This window comes from Microcebus murinus, chromosome 22 (assembly GCF_040939455.1).
Source record: "Microcebus murinus isolate Inina chromosome 22, M.murinus_Inina_mat1.0, whole genome shotgun sequence".
In the NCBI taxonomy this organism is placed as follows: Eukaryota; Metazoa; Chordata; class Mammalia; order Primates; family Cheirogaleidae; genus Microcebus; species Microcebus murinus.
Genome location: NC_134125.1, coordinates 20,504,711 through 20,526,767, shown reverse-complemented (window position 1 = coordinate 20,526,767; position 22,057 = coordinate 20,504,711). Strand labels below are relative to the sequence as shown.

The window sequence follows — 22,057 nt, the reverse complement described above, 5'->3', positions numbered from 1 at the left end:
ATGACACTGAGATATTTTATATGCACAAGATTGGCAAAAATTTCAAAAGGCAGAGAATACAAGAGTTAAGGATATAGAGTAAAAGGAACTCTCACCTACTACTGTTGGATCTGTAAACCAATCCCCCTTCTTCGGAAAACAATGTGTCAAAATTTGGACTATGAACATACACTAAGCCCTGCACTTTAACTCCTATGTTTATACTCTAGACTAGAGAAGCTACTGGCCATGTGCACCAGGACAGGTATGAGAATTTTCACAACAGCCTGTTAAAACAACAGAAGCGGAAAGCATTTAATTGTCCATTAGTAGGAGAATAAGAAATATATATGTCTCTATATAATAAAGTACTATAAAGAGGTAAAAGTGAACAGACTATATCTTTAAGCATCAACATAGACAAATCTCAAAAAAATAATGTGTAAAAAAGGCAAGTGACAAACGAACATGTATAGGCCGAGCACAGTGGCTCACGCCTGTAATCCTAGCACTCTGGGAGGCCGAGGCAGGAGGATCACTCAAGGTCAGGAGTTCGAAACCAGCCTGAGCAAGAGCGAGACCTCGTCTCTACTATAAATAAAAAAGAAATTAATTGGCCAACTAATATACATAGAAAAAATTAGTCGGGCATGGTGGCACATGCCTGTAGTCCCAGCTACTCGGGAGGCTGAGGCAGGAGGATTACTTGAGCCCAGGAGTCTGAGGTTGCTGTGAGCTAGGCTGACGCCACGGCACTCACTCTAGCCTGGGCAACAAAGCGAGACTCTGTCTCAAAAAAAAAAAAAAAAAAGAACATGTATAGTTGACAGCATTTAAATTTCATAAACATGTAAAAGTATACTTGTTTTGCCACATAGGAAATAGACTTGTGATGAATAGCAAGGGGATGATGAGCACTCAGCTCAGAACAGGGAGCACCCTTGGGGAGGAGGAAGGAGAGAGGAGCACGGTGTTAACACGCGGCGTCTCGACAGTGTGCAAGGGCGCTGTTTCCTAAAGCTGTGTCCTAGGTTCACAGCTGTTCATTTGTGTTATTCTTTATACCTTACATTATACTTATCTTTTTATATATATGAAGTACTTCAATAAAAATCATTTTTAGCTCTTTGGTCTCAGCCACAGAAGCAAGATGACGAAGGGGACGTCATCATTTGGTAATCGTCGCAATAAGACGCGTACATTGTGCCACCGTTGTGGCTCTAAGGCCTACCACCTTCAAAAGTCGACCTGTGGCAAATGTGGCTACCCTGCCAAGCGCAAGAGAAAGTGTAACTGGAGTGCCAAGGCTAAAAGACAAAATACCACCGGGACCGGTCGGATGAGGCACCTAAAAATTGTATACCACAGATTCAGGCATGGATTCCGTGAAGGAACAACATCTAAACCCAAGAGGGCAGCTGTTCCAGCATCCAGTTCATTTTAAGAATCTCAACAATTAGTCATACAATAAATGTTTCGGTTTTTAAAAATCTAAAAACAAAACAAAATCATTTTTAAAACTTCCTTATTATAAAATTTAGGTTTGACACTCTAGGTTAAGATAAAGAGAAAAGTGTGTACCAATTAAGCTCTCATTCTACACTTCACAAGGTATCACCCCGACAGTCTCTAAAAAGCAGCATTTGATTTCTCAGAAAAGCTACGGTTATCAGTCGTGAAAACCAGGATCTCAACTTACCAGCTTATTAACACGAAGCTTTGAGGAGTTAAATTTGAAGACATCAATTTTCTTATCCAGCGGTTTAATAGTGAACTGGAAGAAGGAAGCAGAACAGAGTTTTAGTCTCACAGCCTGGAAATGTTACCACCAAGTGGGATATTCCACAAAAGCAACATCTACACTGTCCCTAGTCCAGCATGAGGCTATGCCTTGTCCTGGGGAACTTTCTGGTGCCCAGGCACTAAATCTCAGTGAATTAGGAGCACCTAGGGTGCTGAGTCTGGGAATGCAAGAGCTTGGTATCCTGTGTCCTCTGCACCATCGTAGGTGTGGGCGCGAGGGAGCCATCCCTGGCAACCCAAAATTAGAATCCTTAAAGGGCCTGTTCTCAAGACCTACACTGGGAGGGCTACCGCAGTCTAAGGCATGGCCTCTGCCTTCATGAAGTTCAGCATCTACTTGGAACAAGACTAACAACAGCCAGTTACTCAAGAAATCACATAATATATGAGTGATTCATTGAGTGGTACAAATTACGAGTGTCTGGGGGTTCAGAGCAGATCCACCATAAGCAAGAAGGGGCTGAAGCTGGTCTAAGAAGAACATGACGGAGCAGCCACGAGGTAGGGTAGAGGGGCACACTGGCAGGGCAGCTACAGAAACAAGGGGTATACGGGGAAATGAGCACTGGTGTGTGCTCATTTGGGGATGTGTGACTGAGATGATACTTAGCCTGGGAAGGAGGAAGGGTAGGCTTGGAGATTGTTGGTGAGGAGTAAGAGACAGTCAGATGTCTATGGCCACACCACCCTGAAGGCGCTCAATCTCAGATTGATCTCAGAAGAGACAGTCAGAGGAGTTTAGATTGGATGTGACAGGACATGAGAAGCCACTATAGGTTTCTGAATATGGGGATAATTTGATAAAAGCTGTTAACAGAAGGAATCAAATGTGAAGATGAAAATGGACTAGAGTAGAAAAGAAAAACATAGTTCCTGAAATCAAAGTGGAAAGAGAGATAGACGATAAAGACAGGACGGTGGCTTAGTGGGAGAACTCAGGGTCAGACCACCAGCAGGAAAGCACACCGGGAACTAGGGCAACTGCTGCTCTCAGCCACTCCTGATGAGACCAGATAGATCCTAACTTCCAGATCCTAACACCGTGCTCCTCTCTCCTTCCTCCTCCCCAAGGGTGGTCCCTGTTCTGAGCTGAGTGCTCATCATCCCCTTGCTTTTCATCACAAGTTTATTTCCTATGTGGCAGAACAAGTATACTTTTAAGTTTTACATGTTTATGAAATTTAAATGCTGTCAACTATACATGTTCTTTTATCACTTGCCTTTTTTACACATTATTTTTTTAAGATTTGTCTATGTTGATGCTTAAAGATATAGTCTGTTCACTTTTACCTCTTTATAGTATTTTATTATATAGAGATATATATATTTCTTATTCTCCTACTAATGGACAATTAATAAAATGGACATTCGATCCCAAGAAAAAATTGCTAAGCAGATAAATATGTTTGGGAAGATATATTCTTGGGTATTTCTTCCACACATTATATTGTCCAACAAGGAATTAGCACATTGAGGACAGAAAATGATCCCTTGTTAAGCTTTTGGCAAGTTAACTTAGAAGCAGTATTGCTCTTGTGTAGGCTGCTATTTGTGAATTTCGTGAGCTTATTTTTGGCCTTGCTGTCAAACCCCAAAGCTGTCAGTGGGAAACCACAAGTAGTGGGGAAACCACAGGCTCTGCACCACACCAGAGCATACACAAAGAATCAACAGATCACTTAAAATAAACTAACATTTCTGTTTTGACAGCATGCCTGTCACGCATAACTACCAGGACTATTTCCCATTATGTCAAGTCAGCTTGGGGTCCTCTTACTGCATGAATTTACTGACATGATGGAACCCGACAGTACCTTGCCCCCTGAGAGGGTATATTACAGTTTACTGTGTCAGGCCATACTAGGGGAGACTTTAATCCTGGGGTTCTTTGAAGAATGAGTGTTTGGGGAGCCTTTATCCTACAAATGTGTGGATGTGCAGTAAACAGACTTTATGAAATTGGGAGATGAAAAACTACCATACTGTGATGTACCTACTGGTTTCAGTCATGTGGAACACTCAATTTAGGGACTTTAAAAAAGAAACACTTAAATGCTCATCTCCCTGGCTGACTATTTACAAAAACTTCAAAGTCAGAATGTTTTGAGTTAAGAGGCTTGCTGTTTCTCAACAAGCATGGCTGAGCAGATCCCAACCACACATTGGAAACCAGGGCTCTGGTGTCCTTTCCTCAAGTTGCTATGAAGAAGGCCGGGCGCGGTGGCTCACGCCTGTAATCCTAGCTCTCTGGGAGGCCGAGGCGGGCGGATCCTTTGAGTTCAGGAGTTCGAAAACAACCTGAGCAAGAGCGAGACCCCGTCTCTACTATAAATAGAAACAAATTAATTGGCCAACTAATATATATACAAAAAAATTAGCCGGGCGTGGTGGTGCATGCCTGTAGTCCCAGCTACTCGGGAGGCTGAGGCAGAAGGATCGCTTGAGCCCAGGAGTTTGAGGTTGCTGTGAGCTAGGCTGACGCCACGGCACTCACTCTAGCCTGGGCAACAAAGTGAGACTCTGTCTCAAAAAAAAAAAAAAAGTTGCTATGAAGAAAGAGAAAAAGGAAGTTTGCCCAGAGGTCAGGGCTCTGCAGGTAGCAACCAAGCCATCACATGTACTCCCCACTCTGTGTCCTGGCTGTGCAGGCACCAGTAGGTCACTGAGTGGAGCATCCCTCTGCCCAGTGCCCCTGTTCTCTCAGGGCTCAGCCTTTGGGCCTCCCTGAACAGCAGGAGATGTGTCATCAGTGACCCCGGCTGCCAGCCTCTGACACTGTACTTGTCAGACACAGGTCACTTGAACCCTCTGTGTCTCTGCTTCCCAATGTGACACAAAGAGATTACAATGACACTGCCTCTATAGCAGTGTTCTCATGAGGATTAAATCAGAGGGTCTGGATGAAAGTGCTTGTAAGTGGAAGATTATATCATCATCATCATCTCCAAGATCAAGGTATCAGCATGGTTGGTTAAAAAAAAAAAGAAAAAGATTAAAAATATATAAATAAAGAATAAAAAAAACATATATATATATATCATCATCTTCTTCATCATCAGTCTCTTCCACTGTACTTATTTATTATAAGAGTTGAGTCATTATTTGTCTATAACTTCCATGAGGCTAAGACTGGATTTTCTACAACTTTGTTTCCCCTATAAAACCTAGCACACAGCAGATACTCAAAAATTCCTTTGAAATCAATGAACAATGAATGAATAGATGAATGAATGAAGACAGGATTACAGCATTTGGGAAAAGCCACCATCCTATGTAGAAATATTTGAATTTTAAGGGTACCCATCTGAAAGCACATGTGCCTGGCTTCTGGCCAGGGCTTGGCTTCCCAACCTGTTGGAATGGTCACCCAGCAGGTTGCTTTAAAAAAAAAGAAATGTCTTGGCTGTAGATCAGGCAAAAAAAAAAAAAAAGAAAGAAAAGAAAAAAAGAAGTATCCAAGTTATTGAAACTTAATTATTCTCAAATTCCTGTAAGCATATTAACTTAATATCCTTACTTATATCACTGCTGAGAGATATATACACACAAAAATACATATGTACATATGTGTATATGTGTACATATATATACATATAAATATATAAATTTATATATAATGTATGAATTTATATATATATTTCTCTACCACGTGTTTCAAGCACTAGACACATAAGGCTCAATATAGACCACACTTATAATACAAAGAGAATTTAAGCCAGACGCTGTGGTGCATGTCTATAGTCCCAGCTACTTGGGAGGCTAAGGCAGGAGGATTGCTTGGGCCCAGGAGTTCAAATCCAGTCTGGGCAACATAGTGAAACCTTGTCTCAAGAAAAGAAAAGAAAGAAAAAGAAAAGAATAGAAAAACAAAGAGAATTTATCACCAGAAATAGAAAGCCAAGTAATAATATTACTTTTTTGTTTGTTTATTCTCCTTTGGGGTTTAGCCCTGACAAGTTGAGCTTCCCAGTCTCTTAGTCAGCAATGGGGTTTAGTGACGCCCTTTGATAAAAGGATGCCAATATTCTTCTGTAAATACTTTAAAAATCAACAACCCAAATCCTAAAGCCTGGGAATTAAAGGATTTTACTGATAGCAAGGAGATGGCCTGGCTGGGGAAGCACCAGCAAGGAGGGGAGCTGGGGAGAGACCTTTTGCTGGACCACTGGGCCGCTAGTGGCATCTGCAGCGCAGACATGTCCTACCTCCTTGTCACTGTATGAGATGTTTCGGATTTCATTCCACGGGAAGGAGATCTTGGGGGTCAGCTTGTTCTCAGGATCATAGATGTGAAGCCCCAGAGCATCCACTCCAAGCAGCAGCTCTGTGCCCTTTTTGTTCTGTGGATCCAATGAAGAATAGCCGCTATAAGCTCCAGTTGAGGCTTGAGATTTTATTCAACCTTTCAAAAAACCTGGCACACAGTCTTACATATGACAAGTTGCAACAGATCCCGACAGTCACAGCTGTCTTGTAACCCAAGAGGCTTCCAGCTTTCTGAATTGGGGCAGGCAGAGGCAAACTGTACCATTCCTGTGACACATGGGTCCCCTCCAGAAGGATCACTGGGGGCTTCTGTCACTAGCTTGATGGCTAAAGGAAGAGTATCTAAGTGTTGTTATCTCTAGTTAAGTAATCAGGTTATCACAGGTATAGAATTAAAACCCCAGGCTTTTTTTTTTTTCTTTAGAGACAGGGTCTCACTCTTGCTCAGGCTGGTCTCGAATTCCTGAGCTCAGGTCAGGCGCGGTGGCTCACGCCTGTAATCCTAGTTCTCTGGAAGACCGAGGCGGGCGGATTGCTCAAGATCAGGAGTTCGAAACTAGCCTGAACAAGAGCGAGACCCCGTCTCTACTATAAATAGAAAGAAATTAACTGGCCAACTAATATATATAGAAAAAATTAGCTGGGCATGGTGGTACATGCCTGTAGTTCCAGCTACTCAGGAGGCTGAGGCAGGAGGATTGCTTGAGCCCAGGAGTTTGAGGTTGCTGTGAGCTAGGCTGATACCACGGCACTCACTCTAGCCTAGGCAACAAAGCGAGACTCTGTCTCAAAAAAAAAAAAAAAAGAATTCTTGAGCTTAAGCAATCCTCCCGCCTCGGCCTGCCAGAGTGCTAGGATTACAGGTGTGAGCCACTGCACCTGGCCCTAGGTTTAAACATTTATGTTAAAAGAAACAGTTGTTGGTCTACTAGAAAGAAAAATTTAAGTGCTAGGACTGAAGGGTCTCATTTAATGACAAAATGTAGTCTTAATGTGATAAAGCAAGTATGTAGTAAAATGTTAACTGTAAAATCTACATAGTGAGTATATATAGATATTCACTGAAAAATTCTTTCAACTTTCCTATATTTAAAAAATTTTAATAATTAAATGTTATGAAAAGCATATCAGAAGAAATTATTATGAATTACTCCTCAATAAAGCTGCATAAAAAATTAATTGACTGCATGTATGCTATGTCTGACAGTGGCCCTGATCAGCAGTCATGAGTGCCCTGGGCCCCCCCTCACTGACCTAGCTAAGGACCTGGTGATCATATGTGCGGGTCTGTCCACCAGCACTGTGGTCTGGCCCTTGTTTGGAGATGGAAGGAAACTATCTGCCACAAGGACCCTACAGCCCCTGACCCTTGCTGACAACAAGGAAATTGAACTAAACCGCAAGGGCAGGAAAACAGATCTGCAAACTAAGAAGATACTCAGACCATGATGCGAAGTACAAATCTAACAGCAGGCATCAGATGGAGAAGTGAGTGCTCCAACATAAATCTTTTTACTCCTGACACCCTAAAGTCAGGCACTACTACCAAACTGTGAGCGATTCTTCTGCTTGTCAGTAAAGCTTTTAGAATTATTGCATCAATAGAAGTGAGGTTTTATACTTTTAAATCTGCAGTATATTTTAGAAAATGAGATATTTTGTTGTTCTTGACTATTTAAATCTTTAAAAAAGAAAGAAAGATGGGCATGGTGGTGTGCACCTGCAGTCCCAGCTACTCGGGAGGCTGAGGCAAGAGGATTCCTTGAGTCCAGGAGTTGGAGGCAGCAATGAGCTATGATCACATCACTACACTCTAGCCTGGGTGACAGAATGAGACCCTGTCACTTAAAAAAAAGCTGGACTTAATGTCTAATGTGACCATACCCATGCCAAGTTTGTTACAAACAAAACCTGTTTCCTTTCAGTTTACACAAACAGGTCCATCAGGAGTTCAAGTTCAGCTTGGGAAAAACAGACTCCAACACTTCTAGTGATTAAACAGAGAGGTGGGGACTCAAGTAACCCCTTTTAAATTGTTTTAAGCACATATTTTCCTTTAATTGTAGAATTTCAGGAAGTTTAACATAAAAGGCACTAAAATAGTCTTTAGCTTTATCTACTCTCCTCAATATAAGAAACACATACACAAGACAGGGTCTAACTGATGTATAAATATTCCCTAAGAAGAGAGTCATAAAACTAGTTTTCTAGAATCTAGGTGGCCAACATAGGGGCAAAAAGAGCTGACAAAAACACAAAAATGTGTTAAATTACTCTGACCTTAAAGAAACCAAACCAAAAAAAAAAAAAAAAAAAAAGAAGAAGAGGAAGAAAGAAAGAAATCAAACAATTAGCAAATACAAACTAATAAAACTTTAGAAAACAACCATTGGCATCATTATGGAACATCTTTGAGACACTTATTTACTATATGAAATAACATAACACTTCAGTGTGCCTTATTTTTTATGCAGAGTAATCCATAAAAAAAATCTGTATTTAGAAAATGAATCATCAGGTAGAAATCTATCCTAGAAGATTTAGAATGTGTTTCAATTTACCCAAATTCAATACAAAAGTTGTAGGAACCTTAAAAACAAAAGCAAAGCATAACTATGATAATAAAGGTGGACTGCTGTGGCTGAACCTCTACACATCTGTGGTTTGGAGCCAATGGCGACATGCTTTAGCAAAGTGCATGCATTCCTTTGGAAGAAGCTGCCCATACACTGCAGCTAGCAACCAACTCACAGGAGAAAGACATTCTAAAGGCTCGGATCTGGGCTGAACACAAAGGCCTCTCCCTGCAGAAGCAGTGGGTTCCCAGAGGATAGAAGACTATTAATGGTCTGAATAGAAAACCAATTAGCTTCATAGTGAGAACAAGAGTCCCCGCCCAAACAAATCAGTAATCTATAAAAGCAGCTTTACTCTCCTTGTGCCTAGTGGGGAAAGAAAGTATTTACAGGTGCTCCCCGTGGGTGGAGATCTCACAGAGCCAGAAATAATCAAATCTTACACTCAGGGCATTCAAACAGGTTTCTGCTGAGAGCAGAACCAAGCCCAAGGTCCCCAAGGCTCAACTGACACTTAATTACCCATGATCTAATTGAAATCCAAAAATAGAAAATTAGGCTCTAAGACCTCTCTCCCCTTCCTCTTATCTTCTTTACCAGTGAACCATAGAAGATTCGATCACCCTGGAATGAAGAAGCAACCCATTTTAGCAGTCTGGCCCTGATTCGGTCTCTGTTTACTACATAGGGAACTTGCAGAGGCTTCAACACACCCGGATTGCAAAGTAGTTCACGCCGTACATCTCCAGGTCCTGAGCTATCTTCAAATATTCCATTTCAGCTTCGTCCCTGTGAGGAGAATGCAAGACACTGTCACTGGAGCTGAGTGAGTTTGGTGGGGGGCGGGAACAGGGCAAGCTGAGTGTTCTGACCCTGTCACTCCGCGGGGGCCACATCGCCAGCAGAAGACCCGAGTCAGGGCAGGTACCAGCAAAGCCCCGTCCAACCCCAAGTCTACTAAACACATCGAGGTCAAGCAGAATTTCTCATCCCCGTAAAAAGAGAATGCGAGAACAGATTCATTATGAGATCTCTTGATTTTAATTTCCCATTTGGCTTTTAGTAAACACTGACACTTGTCTCAAGTCATTCAAGAAGAGTACACGGTATGTCATCTTCCACCCTCAAAGGGATTTAGATGTTCAAATTTTATTTAAGTCATTGCTTTCTCTTTGTGTACTTTTACTTAGGAAGTTTTGGTAATGAAACAACTCTCTCTGCAAGCTGACAGCTGCTTTTTCTGATTTTATTTTTTAGATTGTTGGAGGCTGAGGCAAGAGCTACATCTGAGTTATAAAAACCCAAGCCAGATCATGTACTTCTAAGTTATAAGTCAAATTTAAAGCTCTTAAACAGCAATGACTTGCAGAAAATTCCCAAGTAGGTACGGTATTGAAATATTTTAACTCAAGCCTCCCTATGTCCTTGTCCTCTTTTATCTCTTCCCAATTTCAAAATGCTCTCAAGTGAATTTTTAAAAATCCAGCCTGAAAGAATGCCAAGTGATGGCAAGCAGGTGGAAAAAACAGAAATCACACACACTAATGATGTAAATTCTATAATTACTTTGGGAAATTGCTTGATATAATTGTGATAGCAAAAACCAGAAGACAACCTGACAACCCACATGTCCATCAATAATAGAATGGATGTTGATACAGTGAGATTCTACACAGTAATGAAAGTGAAAAAACTAATGCCACATGCCACAAACCCAAATCTCACAATATGATGATGAGTAAAAATGATGCACAAAAAATAGAAACTGTCTGACTGCATTTATCCAAAGTTTTAAATGGGCAACATTAACCTATGGAGTCAGAAATCAGGAGACTGTTCCATCTTGGGCAACATAGTGAGACCTTGTCTCTACAAAAAATAGAAAAGGCCAGGCGTGGTGGCTCACGCCTGAAATCCTAGCACTCTGGGAGGCCGAGGCGGGCGGATTGCTCAAGGTCAGGAGTTCAAAACCAGCCTGAGTGAGACCCCGTCTCTACTATAAAAAAATAGAAAGAAATTAATTGGCCAACTAATATATATAGAAAAAATTAGCCAGGCATGGTGGCACATGCCTGTAGTCCCAGCTACTCGGGAGACTGAGGCAGCAGGATTGCTTGAGCCCAGGAGTTTGAGGTTGCTGTGAGCTAGGCTGACGCCACGGCACTCACTCTAGCCTGGGCAACAAAGCGAGACTCTGTCTCAAAAAAAAAAAAATAGAAAAAATTGCCACACATAGTGACAAGCACCCATAGTCCCAGGTACTCAGGAGGCTGGGGCAGGAAGGATCTCTTGAGCCTAGGAGTTTGAGGTTGTTGTGAGCTATGATGATGACACTGGACTCTAGCCTGGGTGACACAGCAAGACCCTGTCTTAAAAAAAAAACAAGAAAAAAGAAAACTCAAGAAACTGGTTACGCTATTTCCTACCCTGGTGTTACATAGTGCTCTCACTTTGTGACCATTGATCGGGCAGTGTACTCATGATCTGTCCACTTCTCATTACATATGCTACACTTTTCTAAAAGTTTAAAAAAAGAAAACATTTTGAAAGTCTAATGAAAAGATGAGCAATTCCTGAAATGATCACGGGAATGCCAACTAGAACATAAGATACAATTTTTCACCTTTTAGATGATAAAAATTAGATTGATAAATACAAGTGTTGAGAACAGAATGGGGAAGGGGAGACACTCTCATGACACTGCTGATGGATGTGTGAAAATGGTGCAGCCTTCTGGAGAACAATGTGGTGGCACCTGTCAAAATGCAAACTGCTGGCATCCTTTGACCCAGCACCTCTCCTTCTAGGGAATCTGCTCTCAGAACCACTCATACAACTGTGTAACGATAGAAGAGTGTGCACTGCAGAAATTTCTGTAAAGTGAAAAACCTACATATACTCCAAATGCCAATAGGCAGATGGCCGCAAAAGCAACATGATATCTACACAATAGAATTCTTAGAATTAAACTAAATTACCAATGAGTATACTAGCTTTGCACACCCCGACAGGCAGTACACACACCCACTTTATACTGCCATACTAGGAAAAGGGCACACACAGAACTAAGACTGATATTACCCCCAGCTCTCCCTTTTTCTTTTATATTCTTCAGTACTGCATTTTCTTTAACAAGCATGTCCCAGTTTTGTTGTTCTTTAAAGAAAAAAAAAAAGCCCACAAAGAAATGTAAACCAATGAGGAAGGCGCCTCACCTGGCTCGGCCTCGGTGTTCAGCATACCAGGCAGTAATTCTCTCCTCCCACATTTCCGGAGTCATTTGATACAGATTTATTACCTACCGAAAAATAGAACAAAATTAAAAACCTACACACAAAGTAAGTTCGGGTATTGTTTGCCATTTCTACAATTATGCATCATTTTTACAAAACAACAAAGCTATTTTTACAGAGCTGCACACAGGGAGACAGTCACACGCAGAGGTGGGCATGTAAACAAGACCATTCAATTGGAGGAGTGACTATGTTATTACTCAGACCTAGGCACACCCCTCGTCTGGCAGAGGCCTTTCTTTCCTGTCTTTGCTCTGGGCCAAGCTCCACTGCCAGAGGCGACACTTGGGCTTTCGCCTGCACAGAAGTAGTCAAAGGACAGGTAAAGGCAGAAGAGGTGAGGAGCAAGCCTTTATTACCCAACGACAAATGAACGAGGACATAAAATTGAAAGGAGCGAAAGGGAGGGCGGGCCTGCTTCTGCGGCTAATGAACAAGATGAACAAAGCCTAGGATTAAAAACCACAATGCCCACCCCTACCTCATCTCCTCTACCCACCCCTCGATGCTGCTAACAGCGTAATTCCCCAAGCTCAATACACACTGCTCAACCCTCCTCCCCGGGAATCAGTGACCCTCCACCACCTTTAAAGAAAGGACCATGCTGGACAAACATGGCCTACAGGCCATGCTAATCTTGGAAATGCCAAACAGATTCCACAAACCTTTGCTTTTTAATATTATTAACGGAGATTCCATAGTCTCTACAGAACATTTATTACAAAATATTTATAAAAATCTTCTTGCCATGTACTTCCAATATTCCTTTAAGTCCTTCAATTAGATTTCTTTTAGACTGAATATCTGCTATGTCTTCCCAAATAGGGAATTTGATTTCTTACCCTTTTTGGAAGCAATTCCTCTTGGGCCAAAAATCCCCGCTTGTGAACAGAGGGGTCGTAGTCACCATACTGGAGGGAGAAGAAAGAGAGAGCTTAGATTCTAGAGACTGCCATTCTGAACAGGGCTGGACTCAATCTCATTCCCTCCCAGCTCCAGGGAGTAATTCAATTCCGATGACAAGTCAAGATTTCAACCTTGCTAGTTTGTTATCCTTGAATGAAAATACAAAGCTGATTATATCTATGAACAGAGTTGCATAATCCTTTAAGGGAGGGATGGGTTATGTGCTAATAAGAATAGATATTTGTATGGAAATGTGGTCATGTTTTCTAACCCTCAAAGAAAGCAGCCACTTCCAAAACATCAGCTTTTGAATTGAAACAACAAAACACAACTGTGAAAGTTGTGATTAGCAATGTGTGATAAGAGTCTTACCTACAAATGCTTCTAAGTGGCTGATAATTGGAACCAATTGCTAGGGGGAGTTGGAAATAATGCAAGCAATATTTTTAATACCTTTCACTCAAGGCTCTGAAAAATACCTAGGAAAAATCTGGTGTCAAAACTGTCATCTCTATTGTACAGACAGAGAAAGAGTAAAAGGTTAATTGATTTTCTTAAAGCTACAGAGAAGTCACTAGTAGGATCACAAATAGGCCCTGCATTTTAATTTATTCCTCCAGGAAAAATGACTTGGAAATTTCTTCTTTGATTAAAAAAAAATACCCCTTTCTTTCCTAGAAAACTTAAGTCTGACAAGGAAATAATAAAAAACTAAAGAACATTTAAAAAGAAACTAACCATGAAACACACAGTAGAATATAAAATCAAAGCCTGTCTCTTATCAATTGGCATTCAGTAGCTCTTCTTTTTATAAAAAGGTACTTTAATATAATCTTCTATAAACATTTATCCTTTTAGCCACCAACATTGGAAAAACAAAGAAAGATCAGGCACAAGGCTGCTGATTCTATATATTAATACCACCAAATTGGGTCAGGATGTTTGGCCACCCTTGCATGCCCAACGAGCCTCAAGTCAGACTTCTGGTATATTCTCCAAATGAAACGTCCACCAAACACAGACACAGGATTGAAAGGAAATGTTCATCATCAACTTTAAATCATGCCTCATGCCCATATCACACCGACTGTAAAAGCCTCATGAATTAATATTTATTTTGAATCTCATCATTATTTTTGCAAGAAACAGAATTGTATTGCATTATTTTTTGAGTGTTAAAGGAATAAATCTGTCCAATCTAAACATTTTAAATATGATACATTTTTGTAACCCTGTTGAGGCATTTCTTCATTGAAAAAAAATGAAAGGACCCCAGTTTCTCTCTACTTCTGGGAGGCTTGGAGATGTAGCTTTAATGGTACTCCCTCAGGAAGCAGCTGCAGCGTGAACATAGGAGCCTGGCTCTGGAGGCAGGTTACTTAAGGTTCAGTCCCACCTATTGCACTTAGTATAATAGCTATGTGACCTTGGAAATGTTTGTGTCTCAGTTTTCTCATCTGTAAAACAGGAATAATGACACTATTTATTTTGCAGGGCCCCTGTAGGGATTAAATGAAATAATGCCCGCACAGTTTTATTTTTTATTATTTCTTCCAAACCCCCAAGGTAATGGTACCACATAGTTTTAAAAACTATGTTTAAGGCCAGGCACGGTGGCTCACACCTGTAATCCTAGCACTCTGGGAGGCCAAGGTGGGCAGATCGTTTGAGCTCAGGAGTTCGAGACCAGCCTGAGCAAGAGTGAGACCCCATCTCTACTAAAAAAATAGAAAGAAATTAGCTGGACAACTAAAAAAAAATACATATATATATATATATATATATATATGTCAGGCATGGTGGCACATGCTTGTAGTCCCAGCTACTTGGGAAGCTGAGGCAGAAGGATCACTTGAGCCCAGGAGTTTGAGGTTGCTGTGAGCTAGGCTGACGCCACGGCACTATAGCCTGGACAACAGAGCAAGACTCTGTCATAAATAAAATAAAATAAAATAAAATAAAATAAAATAAAATAAAATAAAATAAAATAAAATAAAATAAACTATGCTTGACACATACAACCTGCTATCAAAAGATCTTAGGTCTCTCCAAGTCTGTCTTCTTATTTGTCATGTGAAGGAATTAGCCTTTGAGGATCTTGAAAAGGGGGATCTGGAACACCCCTCTGAAGTCTTGAGTAAGGCACCCTCTCTCTAAATCTCGGCTGCCACATCTGTATGGCGAAGGCCATAACAGCATCTGCCTCATAGGGGGTGATGAGAATAAATAGACAATCCAGGTAAGCATTTAGCATGGTGTCTGACTCATGGTCAAAGTCAGGTATCATTGTTACTGTCATCCTCTGCATTATTTATAACACTGGTCACTGTTTGCCTCCCCAGTTTTTGAAGGGGTAAGATGCTAAAGAAAGCACTGTTAGTTGTATTTGCAAACCTCTCAATAATGCTGACCAAACTTTAATGCAAAGGTAAGCAGATATGCAAAGTTACAGTTGTAAATTCCAGTTCCAAAGGCTTGTAAAATTCACAATCTCCATTATCATACTGAGCTCTCAGCTACTCCACTGATCAAATACATTACATCTGAACAATGCAGAGGTGGTGAAGATCCTGCTGAAAGAACTTCTCCACTGGACTAACTCCACTTCCAGTATTAAAGCTACCTTGATGTATGTGTCTGCTCTTAAATGCCTCTTAAGAAAACAAAGGAAGAAAAACAAATTCTGAAGTTGTGGCAGTTGGTGAATATAAAAGATACCACTCCAGAGATAGAGATGGCTGTTCCTCATTCTTTTATGCAACACATTCTGATAATATAACTGGGGTGAATTTAATGTGAACCTAAGGAAGCTTGAATTTCAGGTCTCTGCACCAGTATGGGCCTGCACCTAATTTTATATTCATAATTTGGTCTTCTTGCATCGAAAAGAACCCCCTAAATTATATAAACTTCAGGCCCCAGAAAACCTGGATCTACCCCTGATATAAACCAATTGAATTTAAATTCAAGAAAGCTGTGAGGCCGAGGCGAGCAGATTGCTCGAGGTCAGGAGTTCGAAACCAGCCTGAACAAGAGCAAGACTCCGTCTCTACTATAAATGGAAAGAAATTAATTAGCCAACTAAAATATATAGAAAAAATTAGCCAGGCATGGTGGCGCATGCCTGTAGTCCCAGCTACTCGGGAGGCTGAGGCAGCAGGATTGCTTGAGCCCAGAAGTTTGAGGTTGCTGTGAGCTAGGCTGATGCCATGGCACTCTAGCCTGGGCAACAAAGCGAGACTCTGTCACTCATTCATTCATTCATTCATAAATAAATAAATAAATTCAAGAAAGGAGTTCACCATTTAAAAGACATTGTGGCGTCATTTCTTTTTTTTTTTTTTTTTTGAGACAGTCTCACTTTGTTGCCTAGGTTAGAGTGAGTGCCGTGGTGTCAGCCTTGCTCACAGCAACCTCAAACTCCTGGGCCCAAGCAATCCTTCTGCCTCAGCCTCCCGAGTAGCTGGGACTACAGGCATGCGCCACCATGCCCGGCTAAGTTTTTCTATATATATTAGTTGGCCAATTAATTTCTTTCTATTTATAGTAGAGACGGGGTCTCGCTCTTGCTCAGGCTGGTTTCGAACTCCTGACCTCGAGCAATCCGCCCGCCTGGGCCTCCCAGAGTGCTAGGATTACAGGCGTGAGCCACCGCACCTGGCCAAGTCAATTCTTAAGTTGTCTATATATGGGAAATTAGATCAAATGAACAGGGTTTTCACGAAACCTTTGAATGAGGTTTCACAAAAACATAAAGATTTGATAATTACAAATATAGAAAAAGTAGATCCCTGCCACATACCAGTCACTAAATTCCAGATGGACTGAAGACTCAAAACTTATAAATGAAAGGCCATAAAAATAACAGAACAAAATATAGATCATTTAAGTATAACAATGGTTGGTCTAGCCATTCTAAAAGTCATTCAAAAGATACAAAGAAAAAGATTGACAAGTCTGATCTGTAAAAACAGACAAAATGATGATACTCGTTGTACCATGGAGCTCCTACAAATCAGTTAGAAAAAGACAAAAAACAGTGGAAAAAATGGGCAAGTCATAAACAGTTAATTCACAGAGAAAAGAAATATAAATGGCCAATAAATCTATGTTGGAAGTTAAATTATGACAACACTTTTGGAGGGCAATTTGGCCATATCTATTTAAATTTTTTAATTGATAAAATTTACACACGTAAAATTTACCATTTTAAGTATACACCTCAGTGGTGTTTAGTATACTCAGAATACTGTGTAACCATGACCACTATCAAATTCTAGAACACTTCCATCACCCCAAAAAGAAATCCTGTACCCCCTAGCAGTTACTCCTAATTTCTTCCTTCCCCAGCCCCTGGCAACAACCAAATCTACTTTTGTACCTATGTATTTGCCTTTTCTGTACATTTTATATATAGGTAAATGGAATCATAAAATTTGTATCCTTTTGTATCTGGCTTCTTCTGCTTGGCATTACTTAAATTTTATCTTTCAATCCAGTTATACCATTTCTTGGTATCATAGAGAAATATTGTTTACATATGCCCAAAGAGGCATATATATAATGTTCACTGCAGCTGTTCAAACAATAGAAAAACAACAGAAAGAAAAACCTAAATATCTATCAATGAAGACATATTTAAATTATCTACAGTCCCTCATTTCTGTGAAATACAGTTCAGCAGTTTAAAAAAAAAGGGGGTTCTATGTTTTGATAGTTTTAAGTGAAAAGGATGTGTGTGCAGGAGTCCTTCTGGAACAGCCACCTAGACTAGCCGGGGGGGTGTCTCCTCACCGCCCCCCCCCCGCCCCTCCCACACCCAGCACTCCACAGAGGTTATGCAGATTCACAGTCTCTCTAGCAAGTAATGAGCACCAGTGATGTGGTTATCCAATTTAGTAATCTGGGCCAGCTGTGGTGGCTCATGTCTGTAATCTTAGCGCTTTGGGAGGCTTAGGTGGGAGGATCACTTAAGGCCAGGAGTTCGAGACTAGCCTGGGCAACATATCAAGACCCTGTCTCTACAAAAAAAAATTTTAAATTAGCCAGGCATGGTGGCATGTGTCTGTAATCCCAGCTACTCAGGAAGCTAAAGTGGGAAGATCTCTTGATCCCAGGAGTTGGAGGTTAGAGTAAACTATGATCATGCCACTGTACTCCAGCCTAGGTGACAGAGCAAGACTCTGTCTCTAAAAAAATAAAATTGAAAAAAATTCAGTACTCCCTGACAATGTTATGGTTTTAAAATGTTATCTTAGGCAGGGCGCGGTGGCTCACACCTGTAATCCTAGCACTCTGGGAGGCCGAGTAGTCCCAGCTACTCAGCAGGCTGAGGCAGCAGGATTCCTTGAGCCCAGGAGTTTGAGGTTGCTGTGAGCTAGGCTGACGCCACAGCACTCACTCTAGCCTGGGCAACAAAACGAGACTCTGTCTCAAAAAAAAAAAAAGTGTTATCTTATGTTGCTTTCATTTTTCTTTTTCCTATTACTAGGGAGAGCGAACATCTTTTTGTATTTACAGACCGTTCTCATTTTTTCTTCTATAAAGTGCCTGTTTATACTCTTTGTGTCCATTTTTCTATTATTTGTCTTTTTCTTATAAGCATAAGATTTTTTACATTTAGGTACACATCTTTTGTCAATTCTATGCAATTTGACTTCTAGAAAGCTACCTTTAGGGGAAAAAACTTTTGCACAAGTACACAAAGAATCATACAAAAAGATTTTCAGTCAAGCACTGCTTGTAATACAGAAAAAGGGAAAACAAGTTACCTCTCCCTCAGAAGGGGGATGAATAAACTAGGTTTATTTATCAGTGGCTACCATACAGCAGTTAAAATCAACGAGCTACATCTACTCATATAACATGGATACATCTCAAAACAGATGTTGAGTGGGAAAAAAAAAAATCAGTGTGTAATAGGCCATGCAAAAAAAAAGGGGGGGGGATATGCAGAGTATAGCACTATTTACCTTTTACTATTTAACTTTACCTCCTGGATATTTTTAAGTCAGATGGCTCCTATCCAACCAATCACTACCTGAGATGTGAACCTAACATTCTCTTGCCAGGATGACTATCACAGTCTTCTGATGGGTCTCCCTGTTTCCCAACTTATGTCACTCCAATCTGTCCTTCACACAGCCACCAAAGGCTCTGTTTAAAATACAAACCCTTCACTGGCTCTGCATCACCCACAGAATAAAGTCAAGACATTTTCTCATCTGAACCCCTGCAGACCTCTCCAGCCTCAACTCTTGCTGCTCTCTACCTATACTTTACATATACTCAATTTCTTAATTGTATTTTGGCACTCTGTCCCTGATTTGCATCAAAGAATACTAAGAAATAGTAAGTCTCCCCTCCCACCATTCTTTTCCCTCTTCTAAACACTAGGAGATTGCAGGGAGCACCGCAAGATTCATAAATTACATACCATTGCATCCCAAAGTCATTTTTAATAAGAACACATTTCAAACACCAAATGGTCAATATAAAATCCAACAGGTGGCTTAAACATTGCAAGATGGTTTACTGTGTCATGTGACTGGACCAAAAAAACCCTGCCTACACTTCTGATTCAAGTATAACTCAAATTCCAACCAAGAAATATGGTTCTTGTTAACTGAACCATGTGATTAGTATTTGTATTTATACTTTGAGGGTAATTGTTTCTTTATGCCTTGGAATTAACTGTGTCTATATCATTCGAACAGCTGAAATACCGTAATGAATATATTTGTGCATAATTACATTCCATGTGTTAATGAGCTCAATTAGCTTTCCCCTCCATACTTCTAATGTTCCTTTCTGTTTCAGAAGGATTGTGGAAGAAAACAAGCTGACTATAATGGTAGGAACCAGTATGGCTTACTGAAAAGCTTGGACTAATGTGATCCTACAAATCAAACGAATTCAGTAAAAGGCAGTGCTTGTTACTCACAGATCTCCCTCTGCTAGACAGCCAGGGGTGACAGCAAAGGGGCAATGGCAATGTGCCACCGTAGGCAGCCTGGACACCAGGCTCCAGGTCCACCCTGGCTCCTCTTTCTCATTCCATCCTACTTCAAATCCTCTCCATCAAGAAGTGGACTATATTGGCCAGGCGCGGTGGCTCACGCCTGTAATCCTAGCACTCTGGGAGGCCGAGGCGGGTGGATAGCTTGAGGTCAGGAGTTCAAAACCAGCCTGAGCAAGAGCGAAACCCCATCTCTACTATAAATAGAAAGAAATTAATTGGCTAACTAATATATATAGAAAAAATTAGCCGGGCATGGTGGCGTATGCCTGTAGTCCCAGCTACTCGGGAGGCTGAGGCAGAAGGATTGCTTGAGCACAGGAGTTTGAGGTTGCTGTAAGCTAGGCTGACACCATGGCACTCACTCTAGCCTGGGCAACAAAGTGAGACTCTGTTTCAAAAAAAAAAAAAAAAAAAAGAAGTGGACTATAGGCTGGTCGCGGTGGCTCACGCCTGTAATCCTAGCACTCTGGGAGGCCAAGGAGGGAGGATCGCTCAAGGTCAGGAGTTTGAAGCCAGCCTGAGCAAGAGTGAGACCCCGTCTCTACTATAAAAAGAAATTAATTGGCCAACTAAAAATATAGAAAAAATTAGCTGGGCATTGTGGTGCATGCCTGTAGTCCTAGTTACTTGGGAGGCTGAGATAGGAGGATCACTTGAGCCCAGGAGTTTGAGGTTGCTGTGAGCTAAGCTGATGCCATGGCACTCTAGCCTGGGCAACAGAGTGAGACTTTGTCTCAGAAAAAAAAAAAAAGAAAAAAAAAAAGAAGTGGACTATAAACTCCATAAAAGTAGAATTAACATGAAAGTATTGTGACTTTGGACAAATCACTAATCCTTTCCAAGCCTTAAATTCCTCATCAGCAAGACAGGCAAAATACTGTCAAGTCTTGTCTTCCAGAAAACACTACACTGAGTATCACACAAAATATTCATGTTATAAAATTCCATGTAAAACTGGAAGACACTATGGGCATGCAAGATCTTATTAAGAGCATAATCAGAAATCTCCTTTTTTTTTTTTTTTTTTTTTTTTTTTTGAGACAGAGTCTCGCTTTGTTGCCCAGGCTAGAGTGAGTGCCGTGGCGTCAGCCTAGCTCACAGCAACCTCAAACTCCTGGGCTCGAGTGATCCTTCTGCCTCAGCCTCCCGGGTAGCTGGGACTACAGGCATGCGCCACCATGCCCGGCTAATTTTTTATATATATATATCAGTTGGCCAATTAATTTCTTTCTATTTATAGTAGAGACGGGGTCTCGCTCTTGCTCAGGCTGGTTTTGAACTCCTGACCTTGAGCAATCCGCCCGCCTCGGCCTCCCAAGAGCTAGGATTACAGGCGTGAGCCACAGCACCCGGCCAGAAATCTCCTTTTAATGTTAATCAGCAGTCACAGAAACTAGACGCATTTTATATAGTAAGCCTTGGTTTCCCGAATGCAGACTTTAAGCTATAGATTACCTTTATTTGTAAGATCCTTAAAATTTACACCGGAAAAAATAGTTAGAACATCCGAACATCCTCCCCCATATGAACCACATATGTTGTCTGTGAATCACTTTCATCTCCAAATTAGTAGGATCCAAATTAGCAGGGCTTTCCTACAGTGAAATCTGTTTAAGCAAACATCTGCTGGTTCCTTGAAAAGTGATTTTTTTTCCCACAGGTGGCCTTTGAATTTGTGGCCCAAAATCTATGGAAAGAAAATGTAGCCTTTGAGACGGAAGCCCTTCAAAGAGAGATAGCATCCTTGAGAGCTTGGGTCTCCTCTCAGCTGGGATGAAAGCATGAAAAAAGGAACTCAACTTTGGGCCAGGAAGTGCTCAGATTTAATGACAATGACAATGACTGCTTCATCACTGTCAGGGCAATACTGATTGAAAGGACACATTTTTCTTGTTACTAATATTCTTGATCAAAGCATAAAAGGTAGCATATGTTTTAGTTGAATTAAAGCCCATTTTCTGTTTTCTCAATTACTCATTTTTCAGGGAGATGGAATAGGGAAGGCACAAAATGCTATCCCAAAGCCATGAATTCTGCCCGTAGCTTTACCCAAGATTGCCCAAATGACCTTGGGCAAATTGCTGAGGGAAATAGTTGCTTTAATGCTCACATCTATGACAGGTCAACAACTCCCACCCCCAAGCCTGGCAAATACTCAGCAAATATTAGAGGACTCATCAAACAACTAAACTGATTTTGGTGTTTCCATTGGT

At 41.0% G+C, this 22,057-nt stretch overlaps 2 protein-coding genes across 5 annotated transcripts in view; one reads left to right on the top strand and one right to left on the bottom strand.

Moving 5' to 3' along the window:
* Positions 1-22,057, bottom strand: part of NF2 (NF2, moesin-ezrin-radixin like (MERLIN) tumor suppressor) — an 86,155-nt gene that overhangs the window by 29,398 nt on the left and 34,700 nt on the right. For all 4 annotated transcript variants that reach the window (XM_012763866.2, XM_075996692.1, XM_012763865.2 and 1 more), the window contains 5 exons: positions 12,760-12,828; positions 11,840-11,922; positions 9,338-9,413; positions 5,988-6,122; positions 1,679-1,753 (listed from right to left, as the gene is read on the bottom strand). In XM_012763866.2, coding sequence (XP_012619320.2) covers positions 1,679-1,753; positions 5,988-6,122; positions 9,338-9,413; positions 11,840-11,922; positions 12,760-12,828 — 438 coding nt within the window. The remainder of the gene's footprint in view (positions 1-1,678; positions 1,754-5,987; positions 6,123-9,337; positions 9,414-11,839; positions 11,923-12,759; positions 12,829-22,057) is intronic.
* On the top strand, positions 1,130-1,423 carry LOC109729852 (large ribosomal subunit protein eL37-like). The gene has a single exon (XM_075996694.1). The coding sequence runs from the start codon at positions 1,130-1,132 to the stop codon at positions 1,421-1,423; it is 294 nt and encodes a 97-aa protein (XP_075852809.1).